The sequence below is a fragment of the Erythranthe guttata genome, chromosome 14, assembly GCF_056151865.1.
Source record: "Erythranthe guttata isolate IM_541 chromosome 14, IM_541, whole genome shotgun sequence".
Taxonomy (NCBI): Eukaryota; Viridiplantae; Streptophyta; class Magnoliopsida; order Lamiales; family Phrymaceae; genus Erythranthe; species Erythranthe guttata.
The window spans coordinates 13,947,695-13,965,624 of NC_142546.1; the positions used below are offsets into that span (position 1 = coordinate 13,947,695).

The 17,930-nt window shown below is 35.1% G+C and overlaps 3 protein-coding genes across 6 annotated transcripts; 2 read left to right on the forward strand and 1 right to left on the reverse strand.

Moving 5' to 3' along the window:
- Positions 1 to 117: 117 nt before the first annotated feature.
- LOC105960557 (Zinc finger (CCCH-type) family protein) lies at positions 118 to 3,056 on the reverse strand. 2 transcript variants are annotated; one of them, XM_012984745.2, is made up of 3 exons: positions 2,103 to 2,654; positions 864 to 2,011; positions 118 to 520 (listed from the first exon to the last, which is right to left on the reverse strand). In XM_012984745.2, the coding sequence occupies exons 2-3, from the start codon at positions 1,708 to 1,710 to the stop codon at positions 258 to 260; spliced, it is 1,110 nt and encodes a 369-aa protein (XP_012840199.2). In that variant the 5' UTR covers positions 1,711 to 2,011; positions 2,103 to 2,654; the 3' UTR covers positions 118 to 257. The 2 variants fall into 2 exon arrangements, with proteins under 2 accessions (XP_012840199.2, XP_088669759.1); XM_088813633.1 differs by having other exon boundaries at positions 864 to 3,056.
- A 233-nt stretch (positions 3,057 to 3,289) lies between these two features.
- LOC105960554 (beta-amylase 7) lies at positions 3,290 to 9,160 on the forward strand. 2 transcript variants are annotated; one of them, XM_012984743.2, is made up of 11 exons: positions 3,290 to 3,855; positions 4,233 to 4,869; positions 4,977 to 5,267; positions 5,443 to 5,520; positions 5,731 to 5,934; positions 6,160 to 6,354; positions 6,436 to 6,600; positions 6,687 to 6,947; positions 7,650 to 7,859; positions 8,410 to 8,629; positions 8,905 to 9,160. In XM_012984743.2, exons 2-11 carry the CDS (start codon positions 4,408 to 4,410, stop codon positions 8,931 to 8,933), a joined length of 2,115 nt encoding a protein of 704 aa, XP_012840197.2. In that variant the 5' UTR covers positions 3,290 to 3,855; positions 4,233 to 4,407; the 3' UTR covers positions 8,934 to 9,160. The 2 variants fall into 2 exon arrangements, with proteins under 2 accessions (XP_012840197.2, XP_088669758.1); XM_088813632.1 differs by having other exon boundaries at positions 3,542 to 3,855; positions 4,233 to 4,884.
- A 1,008-nt stretch (positions 9,161 to 10,168) lies between these two features.
- Positions 10,169 to 17,921, forward strand: LOC105960549 (acyl-CoA thioesterase II). 2 transcript variants are annotated; one of them, XM_012984738.2, is made up of 17 exons: positions 10,169 to 10,326; positions 10,433 to 10,525; positions 10,852 to 10,919; positions 11,019 to 11,097; positions 11,367 to 11,425; positions 11,550 to 11,675; positions 12,550 to 12,627; positions 12,742 to 12,829; positions 13,064 to 13,176; positions 13,289 to 13,351; positions 13,430 to 13,485; positions 16,606 to 16,713; positions 16,830 to 16,886; positions 16,982 to 17,092; positions 17,275 to 17,323; positions 17,399 to 17,467; positions 17,584 to 17,921. In XM_012984738.2, the coding sequence occupies exons 1-17, from the start codon at positions 10,311 to 10,313 to the stop codon at positions 17,659 to 17,661; spliced, it is 1,311 nt and encodes a 436-aa protein (XP_012840192.2). In that variant the 5' UTR covers positions 10,169 to 10,310; the 3' UTR covers positions 17,662 to 17,921. The 2 variants fall into 2 exon arrangements, with proteins under 2 accessions (XP_012840192.2, XP_012840193.2); XM_012984739.2 differs by having other exon boundaries at positions 11,379 to 11,425.
- The last annotated feature ends 9 nt before the right edge of the window (positions 17,922 to 17,930 follow it).

Below are 17,930 nucleotides of genomic sequence, written 5' to 3' on the forward strand. Positions count from 1 at the left end.
GATGTGTTTGATTGGCTTTCATACATTATTATTAATCAAGGTCGAAATCAATGAAATCGATTAATCGAAACCGAATATCGATAAGTTGAAATTTCGATATGTCAACATCATATAAAGTTGACCAAGAAAACCAAAACTTGCATAAGAAAAAAAGGGGTTGGTATTTTACAAGGCAACACACTCTATTACAATACAACATAAAGGGGGGCAAAAAGGTCCAAAGCACATGCTACTTATTCGAACACGAGATAAATTGTCTAGTCGAGATCGTCGATCCAATCACCGTATATCTTACTAATTTTGTCGGGTCCTTTCCATTTCCGTCCAGCTCTAAGTCCAGTCTTGTGTGTCACACTAGACAACCTTTGTGATGGAACATTAATATGATAACTATCCGAATTGACTGATGCAAGAACCGAGTCAACTGAAGTTTTAGCAGGTGTTGACCATTGCTTGGCGTCGGGAGTGGTCGAATCGTTCACCTCCGAATCCAACGGTCCTCCACCGTATTGATGCAGTTCTGTTTTTTACAGAAATATATCAGGATTTATCGAAAAAATAAAAGACTTAGAATGATATAATTATCTATTTAGATCGAAGAACAGGAGCAATCAAGAACTCAAAAGACAAAAAAAAGAAATATCATAATAATAATCTTGTTATGCATACATATATTTATGACAACATGCGAAATCAGTTACAATACAAGCCTACGGCAATGACATCGATTTACGAAACTCGATCTAAAATCAGCAAATATAAAATAGCGATTAATTTCATTTAGCTCCCTTCTTTGCCGTTTAGCTAAACATAGAAGAAACAATATACTGAATCTCGAATAATCGTAAATAGAATTTTTATACCTGCAGCTCCATGCGCAAAATGGCACTTGGTTCCAAACGGACAATACCCCGTTTGCTCCCACTTATTACAAATCCTCGTTTTCCAATTCGATGGCTTCAAAGTCATCACATTTCCATTACTCCCATTACCACCACCATATCCTCCACCACCCGCTCCAGCACCACCGCCACCAACCCCGCCACCACCACCGCCGCCGCCACTGCCAGGGCCCAAACTAATCGCGACACTCTCACGGGCTTTCGACTGCTCATCGTGCAGAAAAGTGCAACTCTCACCATACGGACACCCTTCCTCGGTGTAAAACTTTTTGCAGTGACGCCCTTTATAAGACCTTTGTGCATCTTCAGTAACACCCAAAATCGGAATCTGAAATTCCTCTCTCGGCTCAGACGAAACCCCCTTTTCTTCATCGTGTGCCGCCACTATTTCTTGCCAGTTAGGTGGCGGTTTCCGAAGCTCCTCCAAGCTATGTGCGAAATTGCAATTTGTGATGTAAGGGCAAGTGCCCGCTCGGAATTTGCAGCACAGCTTAGTCTTGTAGAACATCTTCCCAATTGCTTTCGACCTATTATTGGAAGCTACTAAATCCCCCGATTGGGAGTTTCTTGATCTTTTATTCGGGGGCTCGCTCCCCGATCGGGATTGCGAAACCCTAATTTCGTAATTATTCGAATCGAGGTCCATCGAAATTTCATTATTCCACATTCCATAATCGTCTTCGGTGGCCCAAACTGCCTGATCATTAGAAGCCGAACCCCAATTCTCATCGACATTGTTTACGGAGTTTCCGGTGAGAATTTGCACCACATTTCCACTCGAAAACCCGTTTTCTCGATTATAATCCATTTACAAAGTAAAACCCCACTAATCAAATTTAATTCCAAAAGAAGAAAAAAAAAAAAAAAAAAACCCTTCAACCTTTATTTATTACAGTCAAGAGAAGTGAAAATCCTAGCACTAATATATCTCCTTCAGAGAGATAGAGACAAAGATACAAACTTTCTTACAACAAATTACAAAATACTGCAAATTTAGCTACAAACTACACCAAATGCAAGAAATTTCTTCTAAATTTCACTTTCAAATAAGTGGGTTTTACATATCACCCACGAGTAACACCGCAAAACCCAACTGTCTGCGTACATTTCTAGACAAGAAAAAACGAATAAAAATCTAAGCTTTATCAAGAAAAATTAAGGGTTTACCGCGAAAAAACACTAGAAGAAAGATTTACTTACCAAAATTACAAGTGGGTTCCAGATCTCACTGTCTAAAACTCGTATTTTTCTCGAGAAACTACTTGGAATGTTTCAGGCAATAACACACAAATAAATTACAGTGACTTTTATTTGACAGAAATGGAAAAAAAGACAGGTAAGAAGAGTAATTTGGGGGAGAGGAGAGAGAGAACTTTATAAAATTGATTTTTCTACTTAACTCTGGTGGACTAGTATGGATAGAATTTACTTTCCTATTTATATGTGTAATAAACTTGAATCTTCTCAAAACAAAAAAAAAAAAATATACATAGAATTTGATTTATTGTAATTAACTAATTATTCATTTGGTTGCATGAATAGGATTAGGGGTGGGTGTTTACTCAACTTGGATCGAGTCGAGTCGAGATTTATGTGGATCGGATTTAAAAAGAGGCTGATGTGAAATCAACCTATATGAATGGATTCAAAGTGATTCAAAGTGGATTGAACATTTATTGATATGTATTGGAATCACGTGGATCCGTTGCTTCTTTAACTCGATTTATGAGGTTGAATATCTCAAATTTATATGGTTTAATGTCTTAACTTAGATGGTGGAATATATGAACTCATGAGGTTCATGATTTATTTATTATATTCGACTTTTACACTTAGAGATATTCACGCTAACACATACATCACGCTCAAACACACTTTTGTACACACACATATACACACAAACACACACTTTTGACACACACTTGAACAAGCACTCGCAGATACTTTTGACACACACACACACACTTTTCACACACACTCTCCAATACACTTTTTCGTACACACATACACACTTTTGACACACATAGATACACTCAAACACACTTTTTACCCGCACAGACTTTTGACACACATATACACACACTCACACACATTTTTGACACACACATATATATGGTTAGTGCTACTTTTTACTATTATCTTTTGCCCTTTTTTCTCTCTTAGTTTTGTATTGAACTAAAAGTAAAACACAATTGTATCGGTGCGTGCAATCGTGCAATCGAGAGAGAGAGAGAGGGGTAGGGCCGGGGTACTTTTCTCGATTCGATTCACTACCTCTCTTATCCCATTTCTCTTTATTCTCCCATCATAAAAAAAGAAGAAGGATGTGAAATGCATATTCCATTTCCAAGAATTGTTCTTGATCGTTGAATCTATTTCTAAACGCATCCACTTCTATTCGAGTTCGATACATGCGCGTATAGATACATGCATATTCACATCTAAATCATAAGCAACAAATTTAAGTGAAAGAAAGAAGAAAAAAAGAAATGCATTCCAACACGCTTATTTAGCTCTAACTACCAGTGAAGCAAAACACGCTTTTATTGCCTGATGAGTTGTCCTAACGAATTATGGGGGTCACGAAATTGTTACCTGCAAAAATAAATAAATAGTTCCAAAATTAATAATTAATATTTATAATACACTTCAAAAAAAAAAAAACATTATTAATATGACCATACCTCGTGGGTCCCACCCATTTTCCCGTGACTGGGCCCCACACATTGGCACCGTGTGATTCGCACGTCCGAAGATAAGTGTGTGTCTAAACGCGTGCCAACCTCCCTTTACACACGCTTCCCTCGTGCGAAACCCTCCCCCCTTTTATACCCCCTCCGCCGCATCGCCGCCGCGAAACACCCCGCCGCTCCGAGTACACTCGATCTGCTACTTTTTTTTTTTCCTCCGGTTCCGTGAATTTCGGCTTGTTCGTCGCTTCCGCTCACCTCCGGTAAGTGTGATTTCGTCGCTAACTTATGTCCGTACGCCGTTTGGATCTGAGAGATTGTGAGTTGAGCTGCCTGATAATACTGCAGAATACATACAGCTTGATACTGTATATATATATTTTTTCTGTTTGGTTTTATATTTACCAGTGCATTTTTACTTGAGAATGATTTTTTACTTGATTGAGGAGGATAACTGAGCTAGTGAGCTGTAATTCTAGTGAGAGAAACTGAAATCATGTAGTTACTGTTTTGCCTTATGTAATTGCAACTTAAGGAGTAGTTTTCGAAAATTTGGTGAACTAATAAAACGATACATTTTTTTTCGAATTTATTCGAAGACTATCTTGACATTGTTTTCGCTTCCTATAATTTGTGTCAGATGCTTTTGAGCCAACCAGTAGGTATTATAGTTAACGTGATTATGGACGCACGCATCTGCTTTCATGGAAAGTAAGCTACGGATACACAATGTTGGAGGTGTAAACGGTGACAAGATGATTATCTATTTTTCGTAGCGGAGAATACGAACCGGTGGATAAGAGAGAAAAAAGGTGATGGCAGCGGAGATGCAAAGATTTGCCATAAGTGAAGAAGATGATGATGAAATGGGGATGGATGTGAAGGAGGAAGACGACGATGACGACGAAGACGATGATGATAACGAAGATAAGAACATGGTAACATCAAACCCTTCGGCGGTGGTTGGTTCAGACGTTGGCGTTTTGTCGACAAGCGGTAGTAATAGGTTTGTTATGCAGCATAACCAACAATATCAAGATCAACAAACTCCGCTAGGAGGGTCTCGGAGATGTAGGCCACAGGAAGAGAAAGAGCGAACGAAGCTACGTGAGCGGCAGCGCCGCGCGATAACGGCAAAGATTTTGGCTGGGCTTCGTAGACACGGTAACTATAATCTTAGAGTTAGAGCCGATATTAATGATGTCATAGCTGCTTTGGCGAGGGAAGCCGGTTGGGTTGTTCTTCCGGATGGAACCACCTTTCCCTCAAGATCACAGGTACTTATCACTCTGGTGAGGGATAGTAATAAATCTTGAATTTACTCGTGCACTATGGCCATATACTCTTGAATTTTGACTTTATTATTTTAATTCAATGTACGCAGAATACAAGAACTACTGGTGGTGGTGCACCAACTACGGCTGTGACGTCATCATCTGCACAAATGCCAGCACAACATTCGTCTCCTAATTCATCGAGAGGCATCTCTCCAGGCTATAGGGGCGCGGTTGATTATAATGCAACTCACATGAAAGTTGGTCTGCCCCCGACTTCATCTTCGTACGATGCATCAAATGGCGCTAGGTCTCAGACATCAGCTATGATTGGGGATGGAGGTGACCTACATAATGATCCTCTTCTTGGAATCTCCATTGACAACGACAACAACAGGCAGGTGAGATATTTGGCCTCTCTATATTTAGATTGGTTCATTTGCCTTTTGATTTTCTTTATAGTTTCAGAATATTTTTGTCATGCTTGGGATATTTCGTACTCGTCCGATCAAAGCCTGTACGCAATGCTGGTATAGAGATGTCTGATATTCTTTGTTGGCTTTTCTATTTCTCTAGGTTGTTGACATGCCAACAAAATTACAGGAGCGGGATTTCGCCGGCACACCTTATGTTCCAATTTATGTTATGCTGCCTGTGAGTTCTCCGAGTTTGTTATCGTACTTTTTTCTGTGCAAGTCCGTGTCACGTACTTTACAAAAACTAGGATTGTGTGTCCTATCTGTTTCGTCCCTTTGTCTTTTTCTTTCTCCCTTCTAATTCGTAATTTTGCTCGATCTTTTTTTGGTTTAATTAAATGGCGTGTAATTTCTTGAAATGTGAGCTTGTTGTAATGCATGATATCAGTTGGGTGTCGTCAATATGAAGTGTGAGCTTGTTGATCCAGATGGTCTAGTGAAGCAATTAAAAGTCTTGAAGTCAATTAACGTTGACGGTGTTACGGTTGACTGTTGGTGGGGTATAATCGAAGCACATGCACCCCAGGAGTACAACTGGAATGGCTACAAGAGATTATTTCAAATTCTAAGGGAGCTGAAAATGAAACTTCAGGTGACTATGCATATCACTTACTACTTAGCTTTCAATTAATTTGCCTTTCAATCGGCATTTTTCTAGTTGTGGATGATTTAATCTATTGGCATTGTCACTCGATAAAAAATATAAGATCCAATCTCGACTCTTTTGCTAAGAAATACTACTTTTACTCGTTTGCCGTTGCTTTGATATTTCTTTCGAGCTTTTGCAAACACTAGTAAAGATTTACAGTGAAAACAGGTAGTGATGTCCTTTCATGAATGCGGAGGTAATGTCGGGGATGATGTGTGTATCCCCCTACCCCACTGGGTGGCTGAAATTGGTCGAACCAATCCGGACATATTTTTCACAGACAGATCCGGGAAACGTGACCCGGAATGCTTGTCTTGGGGGATTGACAAGGAAAGAGTTTTAAGGGGCCGGACTGCCGTAGAGGTACTTAACTTATTATATTAACCACCATTTTAGTTTTACGTTATTTGTTAGTTATTTTTGTAATTTGGAATACATTTGTAGGTCTACTTTGATTGCATGAGAAGCTTTCGGGTTGAATTTGACGAGTTTTTCGTGGACGGTATGATATCTATGATTGTAGTTGGACTAGGACCTTGTGGAGAGTTGAGATACCCTTGTAACCCTGTGAAGCATGGCTGGAGATACCCCGGCATCGGTGAATTTCAGGTAGTAATCAAGATATTGTCAAAATTCATTTCAAGTTTATTACGATTTTTTCGTTTCTAATCCATATATTGTTTCACCATTTGCAGTGCTATGATCAATATATGTTGAAAAGCTTGCGTAAGGCAGCTGAGTTAAGAGGACACTCTTTTTGGGCTCGAGGGCCGGAAAATGCTGGTTCCTACAATTCACGGCCACACGAAACTGGATTTTTCTGTGATGGGGGTGATTATGATGGCTATTACGGCAGGTTTTTCCTTAATTGGTATTCTCAGGTTTTAGTTGACCACGGTGATCGAGTCCTTTCTCTGGCCAAATTAGCTTTTGAAGGAACTTGCGTTTCCGCAAAGGTGAGATTCTTTGAATAGGTTGACCATGATAAGCATAAATCATTGTATTTGTTTCTATCCTTCCTCCCCTATTTTGCTTATAATTAACTAGTATTCTGTTAAAGGGTGGAAATTGGAACGGAATTTTCGATCCAAAATTTTCTGATTTTGGAATGTTTTTAATTCCGAGTTCTGAAAATTCGATTCTGATTTTTTCCGAATGTTTTTGGATTGGAGTTGGAATATATACGAGAGTCTGATTTCCGGGTCCGATTTTAATTTCCGAAAATTCCGATTTTTTTTTTCCGGAAATTACACTTACAAGATCAATATTATATTCATTTTGTATTTTAAATGACTCAAAAATTGGAATTTTCCGGTCCGAAAATTTCCGATTTTGGAACGAGCTTTTTCTTTCCAATTTCCGAATTTTCCATTTTTTTTAAAAGAATTGGAATTGATTTTCTTCACTTCCGAAAAAAATGGAATATTTCCAAAAATGCTAATTCCGATCCGATCAATCCAATTTCCACCTCTAATGCTGTTGTTATATATATACCCCTAAACTAAATTCTACATATCCAAATTTGGATTTTCCCATAAGAAAATTGTTTGAACTTTGATCATCTTCACCACTATCATTTCATGGCCAAGTAAAATTGGAATCTTCGTAAAGCATTACTCTATTTAAAAACATTTTGCTGTATTTTAATTTTGAAGCAGCTATCCGGTTTTCACTGGTGGTACAAGACAGCTAGTCACGCAGCAGAATTAACTGCCGGATTTTATAACTCCTCCAATCGTAATGGCTATGCTGCTATTACGGCAATGCTAAAGAGGCACAAGGCTGCTCTATGCTTTACATGTTCCGAAACGAGCATAGATATGGACTTGTCTCAGTCTCTGTCTGATCCCGAGGGATTATCTTGGCAAGTAAGTATTAGTAACATTCCTTTATTTATTATAGGGTAAGTTACAACCACCCCCTGAGGTATGGTCAAATTACGAAAACCCCCCTCCCGTTTGGGTAATTACATCCACCCCTCTACTATAAATCTTCTTACACGTCCTGCGTCCACCCTTGCGGTTTCAAATTTTGTGGAATCTTCTAGATTATATGGAATATTCTCAATTTTGGACCCGTTTTATCCCATTTGGGCTCCACATTTTGAAGCTAGATGATCATAAAATGTGTTTTTTGGCTTGTATATATCAGATTGTGGTGCATCAGAAACTGTATTTTTGCACAAAACGAGTACAAACTAAAGAATATTCCACGGAATCTAAATGATTATGTTGAATTTGACACCATAAGGGTGGAGATGTAAGAAAATTCATAGTTGAGGGATAGATGTAATTATCCAAACATGAGAGTTTTTTTCGTAATTTAACCATACCTCAGGGGTGGTTGTAATTTACCCTTTATTATATGCTACTCGTTTCTCGAGCAAGAAAATAAATCAGTGTTTCTTCGTTATATTAGGTTGTGAGCGGTGCTTGGGATGCTTGTATACCAGTAGCTAGTGAAAATTCATTTCCGTGCCATGACAGACAAGGGTATAGTTATTTATTGGAAAGGGCAAAGCCGATGAGTCATCCAGACGGGAGGCATTTTTCGGCTTTTACCTATCTGAGACTCAGCCCACTTCTCACCGAAAGACAAAACCTAATCGAATTCGAACGTTTTGTCAAGAGAATGCATGGTAAGATTATCTTTACCTATAGTAGAACCTCGATAAATTAACACTCGATTAAATAATAGTTTTTCCCGGTCCCGAATCGGTGAAAATGTTAAAATTATTAACTCGATAACTTAATAATTGGCTAAATTAATAGAATTTCCCTGGTCCCGACTGTATTAATTTATAGTGGTTTACTGTATTTCATGTAATCACTCTAGTGATTAAACCCATTATAGATCATGAAATACTAGGTGGTAATAATAATAATAATATGTTCGGTCATGTCTAATTTGCAGGGGAAGCGCTTCTCGAGTATCAGAGATAGTTCGAGTTTCGGACAAAGAACACTGACATTAGCTTTCTAATATAATTAGGTACACATCTGTAAAGGAATCAAAGCAAGCGATAATATCTCGAGTAATATTGTATGTAATTTGTGTGTAATGTAATGAGGATGATGTAAGAGATTCTGCAGATTAGCTGAGTATGAGGATGGGCTGTATTTATATCGAGATGATTCGACCGAATTACGAGCTTAAAATTTGGGGAAAATGATTTTAGGGATTTCGACGATAACTCTTGGAAAATTAGGGATCGAAGCACGATACAGCTACTGGCATCCGAGCAATATCGATCATCAGATTCATCACATCGAACAAATATGAAAAATAAATAAATTAGTTCAAAATTGAAAACTACACTTAAGGATATTAATATATTTGTCAAAATTCTATGAAAGATTGTCAATAGCTTCAATAAACTGCCTTTTCAGTTGGGGAGGAAACCTCAATTAATTTTCAAAAACTCTCAAATCATCTAATAGCTATTATGACGTTTTTATACTTATAAAAACACTATTTTACAGAACTTCAAAAAAATATCGAATTAGATGAGATTTAATTAATTTTCTACTGGTTAAAAATTAATTAATTAATAAGATGTTCGATTCTTTGGATCAAATCTTGTATTAAATTTATTAAATTCTAGTATCATATGCGAGTTGTCTCTAAAACCTTTTAATTAACAAAATTAACATATAAATTGAAGGATACTTTTTTTGGGTAAATTACAACCATCCCTGATTGTATGGTCAATTTATGAACTATGATTTTTTCTTACACATCAATCTTTATGGTGTCAAATTCAACATAATCATCTAGATTTCGTGGGATGTGATTTAGTTTTACTCATTTTGTGTTAAAATACAGTTTCTGATGCACCACAATCTGATATATACAAGCCACAAACATATATTGTGATCATCTTGCTTCAAAATGTGGAGTTCGAATGCGATAAACGGGAACAAAAGCTATAATATTCCATATAATCTCGAAAATTCCACTAAATTTGAAACCGCAAGGGTAAACATGTAAGAATATTTATAGTTAAGGAGTGGTTGTAATTACCCAAACATGAGGAGGGTTTTCGTAAATTGACCATACCCCAGTGTTGCTGTAATTTACCTTTATTTATTTATTTATTTCTTTAATCTTCCGTTTTAAATTGAAATTTGTAGTGTTTAATGGCAAACTTTTTATAGAGGGCCCCACATCTAAGATAACAACCCAATAATATCCTATCTTAAACGACAGCGCATCACTCTCTCTAAAGATCAGTTTGGATCATAAAAAGTTGTGCATTAAATTTACGCGGGTTTCGGGTTTCACTTGCCGGAGCTAGCTATTGCCGTAATACCATAGCCATGAATGCTGATTCAGGTTAGGGTTTATTAATTTAGTCAGAAATTCCATTTACCAACTTTTTTTTCTTTTTCCCGAAGATCAATTATGGGTTTATTTTCATTTGATCTATTTGAATCTGCAGTAATCGAGTTTTTGGGGTGTGTGCCGTTGCTCCAGAGGCTCCCGGGCTCGTCTCTGAAGAAAATCGCTCAAGTGGTGTCCGTTAAACGCTACGGTAATTTGTGGGCGAATGTGTGTGTGTGTGTGTGTGTGTGTGTGTGTGTGTGTGTGTGTGTGTGTGTGTGTGAATGAGTTTGTGTTAGTCTTAGTATGGCATCTACTACAATCATGTATGCGTTGCTGTGGAACTGAAAATGGAAAAATTTAAGGGATCGTTTGGCTTAAAAATCGGAGATAGTTGTGACTGTTGTAGGAATTTTGGAAATCGAAATTTTCTGAAAATTCTTGCTGTTTATCTTTTATTGCATAGAGTAAGTTTGGGTGCTTTGTTTGTTTCTCATTTCGTAATTCTAACGTCTTCCAATGCATGCAATAATTAAGGTGAGGGAGATTACGTTGTTCGAGAAGGAGAAGCTTCGGATGGGATTTATTTCATATGGGAGGGAGAGGTAATTAGTTTTCGTTTTTATCGATTATGAAGGAATAGTTTACGAATATGTAGAACGGTTTGCTGTTTTTGTACCATACTCCTCTTATTTCTTTTGTAGGCTGAAGTCTGCGGGTCGTTTCACTCCGACGATGAAAATCCCGAATTTCATTTGAAGCAGTACGATTATTTTGGCCATGGTTAGATGCCGATTCTTGAATTTCCTTATTCGTAATTTCATCTTTCGATACCATGATGTACTTATGGACTCACTAGTGCTTTATAAACTTATCTTGTCACGTTATATTGACGACTTATGTGTTAATATTTTGTTGTGTGCGCGGTTCATTTATATAGGAATATAATACTTCGCACTGCAACATGCATATTCTTGAGGTCTTGTTAGCTTTCTAGTATATTATCAATGCATGCAGTTTGTGGATGTTGCATGAGATAATTCAACTTTTAGGTGATATTGCAGGTATAGCATCATCTATACAGCCTGCGGATGTGATTGCGCTGTCTAAGGTTGCTTCTGTTCTTTCATGTAGTCCGTTACTTTCTATGGCAAATTCACATTGCTATCAAGTTAACTTATCAATGTGAGCGCTACGAGAGCTTCTGAGTTCTGACACATCTATTCACATGGCAGCTGACTTGCTTAATCCTTCCAAACGAGCACGCAGATTTGCTAAAAACGAAATCAATTTGGAGCGCAGATGAGGCACAGGAGAAATGCCCACTAGTGGAGCAAATTCTTCACCTCGATCCTATTGATGTATGGTACCAAAAACTTATTGTCTTTGGCATGTATTGTTTTACCTTTTTACTGAAATTATGGCCAGGTAACTGTTACACTGATATGCAACTCGTTTTTGTTGCGATGCACCTTTGGAAATGTTGAATCATTTTTCTATATTTTTCTCTTTCTTTGACATGTATGTAGAGTGCAGTATTTGTTAGAGGCAATAACCAAGTAATGAAAAACCTGTTATCCTTGTTGAGCATGACAGAAGCAAATTAGACCCGAGGTTTAATTTACTAGGAATGCACGATACACCAATCACATCAATAAGTTAAGATGACGACCCAAATAATATTCTACAGATAGAAAAGTAACTATGCACGTATACAAAGAGTGGGAGTGAGGGAGGGTTGTTCTTAACTTTGATATTACTGCTTGAAATAATGTTAGCGTATACAAAGTTGATATAGCCTTCGGGAGTCAAGGATCTGTCAAGAACTAGCTTATTTATCATTTTCTGTAAAGGAAAAAAGAACTAATCCATCAAATTGTCTAAACCGAGAAGCTTGTAATTCGGGTACTCCAGTTTCAATCAAGTGATATTTTGTTGCTTCTTAGGTATATATGGATGAATTACTTTTCTGGAAGTTCATATGATTTATCGGATCTATAGGCCTCTAACTTTCTTATCGCTTAAGATGTTTTCGGGGGATTTCTATCCGCTAGTGATTCCTTTATCTGTTGGGTTTCATGACATTTTTAAGTCGTATTCGTTTTAATTGACATAGAGTAGATTCTTTTAAATCTGTTACGATATTTATGATTTGCGCCGAGAGATTGCTGTATTTGGATTGTGTTTTGACTTCAATAATCTTATTTTCAAGAGAGTGGTTTGTGTTTGTTTTAGGTTAACATTTTTCAGGGTATTACATTGCCAGATGCTCCAAAATTCGGAAAAGTATTTGGAGGGCAGTTTGTTGGGCAGGTGAGGTTAAGCTTTCTTCTAGAATTAGGATTTAATTTCTCTCTTTTTCCCTTTAAACCATTTTTATCCGTCGGTTATTTTTTACTGGTTGCTCACAATATCTTATGTGTGCAGGCATTGGCTGCAGCTAGTAAAACTGTCGATTCTCTCAAGATTATTCACAGTCTGCATGCTTACTTCCTTCTTATTGGTGATTTGGACCGTAAGTATTCGTAGAAAATAAATTATTTTGTTATTGCACATGTTTCTGATAGAAACATTTACTACTTGAGAGTACTTTTAAGTCGCAATTCAAGGAAACACGATTTTGAAGCCTAAGAAAGAATAATTGTCTTTGAATTTGCTCACTTCCACTTTCTCATTACAATTTATTAGAAGATTTATCTATAACAAACTCGATATCTTTATTTAAGTGAATGTTTCTAATGGTTTTCAGTACCGATTATATATCAAGTTCACCGTGTACGTGATGGGAAAAGCTTCGCAACTCGAAGGGTCGAAGCTATACAGAAAGGGAATGTTGTCTTTACATTGATTGCTTCTTTTCAGGTAACTCCGCCAATTTAGAATTTGATTCTCCTTTTGATCTACCATTTTCAGGTATACCATTTTTCCATGATTTTCGAAACTTTTGTCTAAATACTATGCAAATAATTTACAGAAAGAGGAAGAAGGATTCAGTCACCAGGTGGCAACAATGCCTTCCTTACCTGCCCCAGAAGAGGTTTCTAGAATGTTGTTTTTCAGTTTCTATTATGATTAGTTTCTTCTGTAGTGTTTGAATTTATTATTCCTTTTTCAGCTTTTATCAATGGAAGAATTGCGAGAAAGGCGCCTTACTGATCCTCGCCTTCCCAGGTTAGACTGTTGTCTTCGACTCTTCATCTTCGGTACATATGCGATCAAATTCATTTATTAAAAGAGAAATTTTAACATTTTTAGCAAAACATGTGTGCTATATAATGTATTGAACTATTGTTTGAATACCTATGAATAAATATCTTCTATATGATATACTTGAGTGTCAAAAAAATAAAACAAGATTTTACATTTAGCTGATTTTTGGCAAAATCGTGTGTTATATAGTATACAATTTTTGTGATTTTGCTTGACTTTTCAAAAAATAGTGAAAGAATTTTAGATGAACTATTGCTTGACTACCTTTGCATAAATATCTTCTATATGATATATTTAAGTGTTAAAAAAACAAAAACAAAAATATTTTACATTTCGGTGATTTTTGGCAAAGTCGTGTGTGTGAAACAATTTTAGACGAACTATATCTTGACTTCTTATGACTAAACATCTTCGATACCAGATATTCAAGTGCTACAGAATATATTTATAAAATATTTGAACATTTCAATGATGTTTAGAAAAACGCGTGTGCTATAACACTACACGATTTTTTGTGAGTTCGCTTTGCTTTTCAAAAATTAGTGAAACAATTTTAGATGAACTACTGCTTGACTACCTATGCATAAATATCTTCTCTATGATATATTTCATTGTTAAAAAAACAATGAATTTTTTTTTTTACATTTCGGTGATTTTTGGCAAAAAATCGTGTGTTGTAGACAATTTTTGTGATTTTGCTTGACTTTTCGAACTATATCTTGACTACTTATGTCTAAACATCTTCTATACTATATATTTAAGTGTTACAAAATGTTAAAAAAATATTTGAACATTTCAACGATTTTTAGCAAAAAGCGCGTGCTAAATAGTATACGATTTTTTGTGAGTTCGGTTTACTTTTCAAAAATTAGTGAATAAATATTTTTCTTACCTATGCATAAATATCTTCTATATGATACATTCGAGTGTTAAACCAAAAAAGATTTTACATTTCGGTGATTTTTGGGAAAATCGTGTGTTATAGAATACAAATTTTGTTGTTTTGCTTAACTTCTCAGAAATAAGTGAAACAATTTTAGACGAACTTCATCTTGACTAGTTATGACTAAACATATTTTATAGTATATATTTAAGTGTTGCAACATATTAAAAAACTATTTGAACATTTCATTGATTTTTAGGAGAAAGCGTGTGCTATAGTATACGTTTTTTTGTGAGTTTGCTTGACTACCTATGCATAAATATCTTCTATATGATATATTTGAGTGTTAAAAAAACAATAAAAAAGATTTTACGTTTCGGTGATTTTTGGCAAAAAATCGTGTGTTAGTATACAATTTTTGTGATTTTGCTTGACTTTTCAATAATTAGTGAAACAATTTTAGACGAACTTCATCTTGACTAGTTATGACTAAACATCTTTGGTAGTATATATTGAAGTGTTACAAAATATTAAAAAAATATTTGAACATTTCAACGTTGTTTAGGACAAAGCGTGTGCTATAGCATAGGTTTTTTGTGAGTTTGCTTGACTACATATGCATAATATCTTCTATATGATATATTTGAGTGTTAAAAAAACAATAAAAAAGATTATACATTTCGGTGATTTTTGGCAAAAAATCGTATGTTATAGTATACATTTTTTTTGTGATTTTGCTTGACTTTTCAATAATTAGTGAAACAATTTTAGACGAACTACATCTTGATTAGTTATGACTAAACATCTTTTATAGTATATATTTAAGTGTTACAAAATATTAAAAAAATATTTGAACATTTCAACGTTTTTTAGGACAAAGCGTGTGCTATAGTATACGGTTTTTTGTGAGTTTGCTTGACTACCTATGCATAAATATCTTCTATATGATATATTTGAGTGTTAAAAAAACAATAAAAAAGATTTTACATTTCGGTGATTTTGTCAAAAAATCGTGTGTTATAGTATACGGTTTTTTGTGAGTTTGCTTGACTACCTATGCATAAATATCTTCTATATGATATATTTGAGTGTTAAAAAAACAAAAAAAAAAGATTTTACATTTCGGTGATTTTTGGCAAAAAATCGTGTGGTTGTATACAATTTTTGTGATTTTGCTTGACTTTTCAAAATTTAGTGAAACATTTATTGACGAACTACATCTTGACTAGTTATGACTAAACATCTTTTATAGTATATATGCAAGTGTTACAAAATATTAAAAAAAATATTTGAACATTTCAACGTTGTTTAGGAGAAAGCGTGAGTATACGATTTTTTGTGAGTTTGCTTGACTACCTATGCATAAATATCTTCTATATGATATATTTGAGTGTTAAAAAAACACTAAAAAAGATTTTACATTTCGGTGATTTTTGGCAAAAAATCGTGTGTTATAGTATACATTTTTTGTGATTTTGCTTGACTTTTCAATAATTAGTGAAACAATTTAAGACGAACTTCATCTTGACTAGTTACGACTAAACATCTTTTATAGTATATATTTAAGTGTTACAAAATATTAAAAAAATATTTGAACATTTCAACATTGTTTAGGACAAAACGTGTGCTATAGTATACGGTTTTTTGTGAGTTTGCTTGACTACCTATGCATATATATCTTCTATATGATATATTTTGAGTGTTAAAAAAACAATAATAAAGATTTTACATTTCGGTGATTTTTGGCAAAAAAATCGTGTTATAGTATACAATTTTTGTGATTTTGCTTGACTTTTCAAAATTTAGTGAAACATTTTTTGACGAACTACATCTTCACTAGTTATGACTAAGCATCTTTTGTACTATATATTTAAGTGGTACAAAATATTAAAAAATATTTGAACATTTCAACGATTTTTAGCAAAAAGCGTGTGCTATAGTATAGTTAGTATACGATTTTTTGTGAGATTGCTTTACTTTTCAAAAATTAGTGAAACAATTTTAGATGAACTATTGCTTGATTACTTACGAATAAACGTCTTTTATATTATATGTTTGTACAGATGTACTCATTGTCTTTCTAGTTCTACTTTCTGATTATTGCTTGATTAGAATTGAGTGTTTCTCATTTTAAAATGGAAGTGCTATTTGAAGCTTTTATGTGTGAATTTTCTGATTATAAGCTTTATTTGTCACAGGACATACCGGAATAAAGTTGCAAGTACTAAATTTGTTCCCTGGCCCATTGAGATTAAATTCTGTGAGCCTAATAACACTTTCACGAATCAGACAAAGACTCCCCCGAGGTTTTTTTTTCGTTTCTACCATTGTCTGTCAAATTCACTTTTATTTAATGATTTTGAAAGAATCGAAAATATTTTGCGGTTCTAATTTATATTATGTAATTGTAAATTATCTGCAGTTTAAGGTACTGGTTTAGAGCAAGAGGAACACTTTCCGACGAACAGGATTTGCATAGGTAAGAGAGTCTCTGTTAGCAGTGTCCCTTTTTGGTATGGTTGTATATGTATATGTATATGTATATGTTTGTGTGTGTGTGTTTATTCCTTGCAGATGCGTCGCAGCATATGCTTCCGATTTGATATTCCTCCAAGTCAGTTTGAATCCTCACCGAGAAAGGGACGAAAAGGGTTTGAAGACATCATGCGTCAGCCTAGATCACTCGTGAGTTTCTATTTTTATCACACTGTAACAGATTCTTTTGTTTACAAGTCTTGAATAAATTGTTTCTATCCGCGTAGAGTATAAATTGAGTTACACTTTTCATTTAAATACTCGGAAGTTTCTATTTCTGTAAGGCCAATGGATTTAATTAATACTTGTATAATCTCGTCTATTCTTTTCAGGATGTGGTTTCACAGATCTTTCCGGGCTGATGACTGGCTGCTGTTTGTGGTAAGTATAGCTATTACTCCTTAGTCATTTTACTCGTCTCAAATTCTAATTTCGAAGTGATTTTCTTACTTACAGATCAATAGTCCAACTGCTCATAGCGCACGTGGGTTCGTTTCTGGACAAATGTTTACAAAGAAAGGAGAGGTAAATTAACGACGTCTTATTCATTCATTTAAATACTTGAATTAAAATTTTCTTGTGTATATTTAATTTCTGTGAATATAAATATATCTGATAAATTTTGTTGATTGCCATGCCAGCTTGTTGTATCATTGACTCAAGAGGGTTTATTGAGGAAAGCCAGATCACCAGTTTCAGCCGTCCAATCGAAGTTGTGAAAAAAAATCCGCGTGCTGCAGTCGATGCACAAAGACGGATATTATTATGAGGTTTCGATTTGAAATTAAAATATGATAATCGTAGGCCTATGCAGAAAATAAATTGTGGTAGAGATGTAGAAGCAATTATGCCATTCAAACTTGGTAGAAATAAATATTAGTATTGCATACAAATACAATAACATCTTTTTTAGCATTTTAGTTGAAATAATGTATAAATTATTAAATATTGTATACAAGATTTGCTTGCAATACAATAAGACAGATTC

Coding starts and splice junctions, on each gene's coding strand:
- LOC105960557 (XM_088813633.1), bottom strand. CDS start 1,710: ATGGATTATAATCGAGAAAACGGGTTTTCGAGTGGAAATGTGGTGCAA. Junction 521..863: donor TTTTGCGCATGGAGCTGCAG/GTATAAAAATTC, acceptor TGTAAAAAACAG/AACTGCATCAATACGGTGGA.
- LOC105960554 (XM_088813632.1), top strand. CDS start 4,408: ATGGCAGCGGAGATGCAAAGATTTGCCATAAGTGAAGAAGATGATGAT. Junction 6,355..6,435: donor GGGGCCGGACTGCCGTAGAG/GTACTTAACTTA, acceptor ATACATTTGTAG/GTCTACTTTGATTGCATGAG. Junction 6,601..6,686: donor CCGGCATCGGTGAATTTCAG/GTAGTAATCAAG, acceptor CACCATTTGCAG/TGCTATGATCAATATATGTT.
- LOC105960549 (XM_012984738.2), top strand. Junction 17,093..17,274: donor TGCGTCAGCCTAGATCACTC/GTGAGTTTCTAT, acceptor TATTCTTTTCAG/GATGTGGTTTCACAGATCTT. Junction 17,468..17,583: donor TGTTTACAAAGAAAGGAGAG/GTAAATTAACGA, acceptor TTGCCATGCCAG/CTTGTTGTATCATTGACTCA.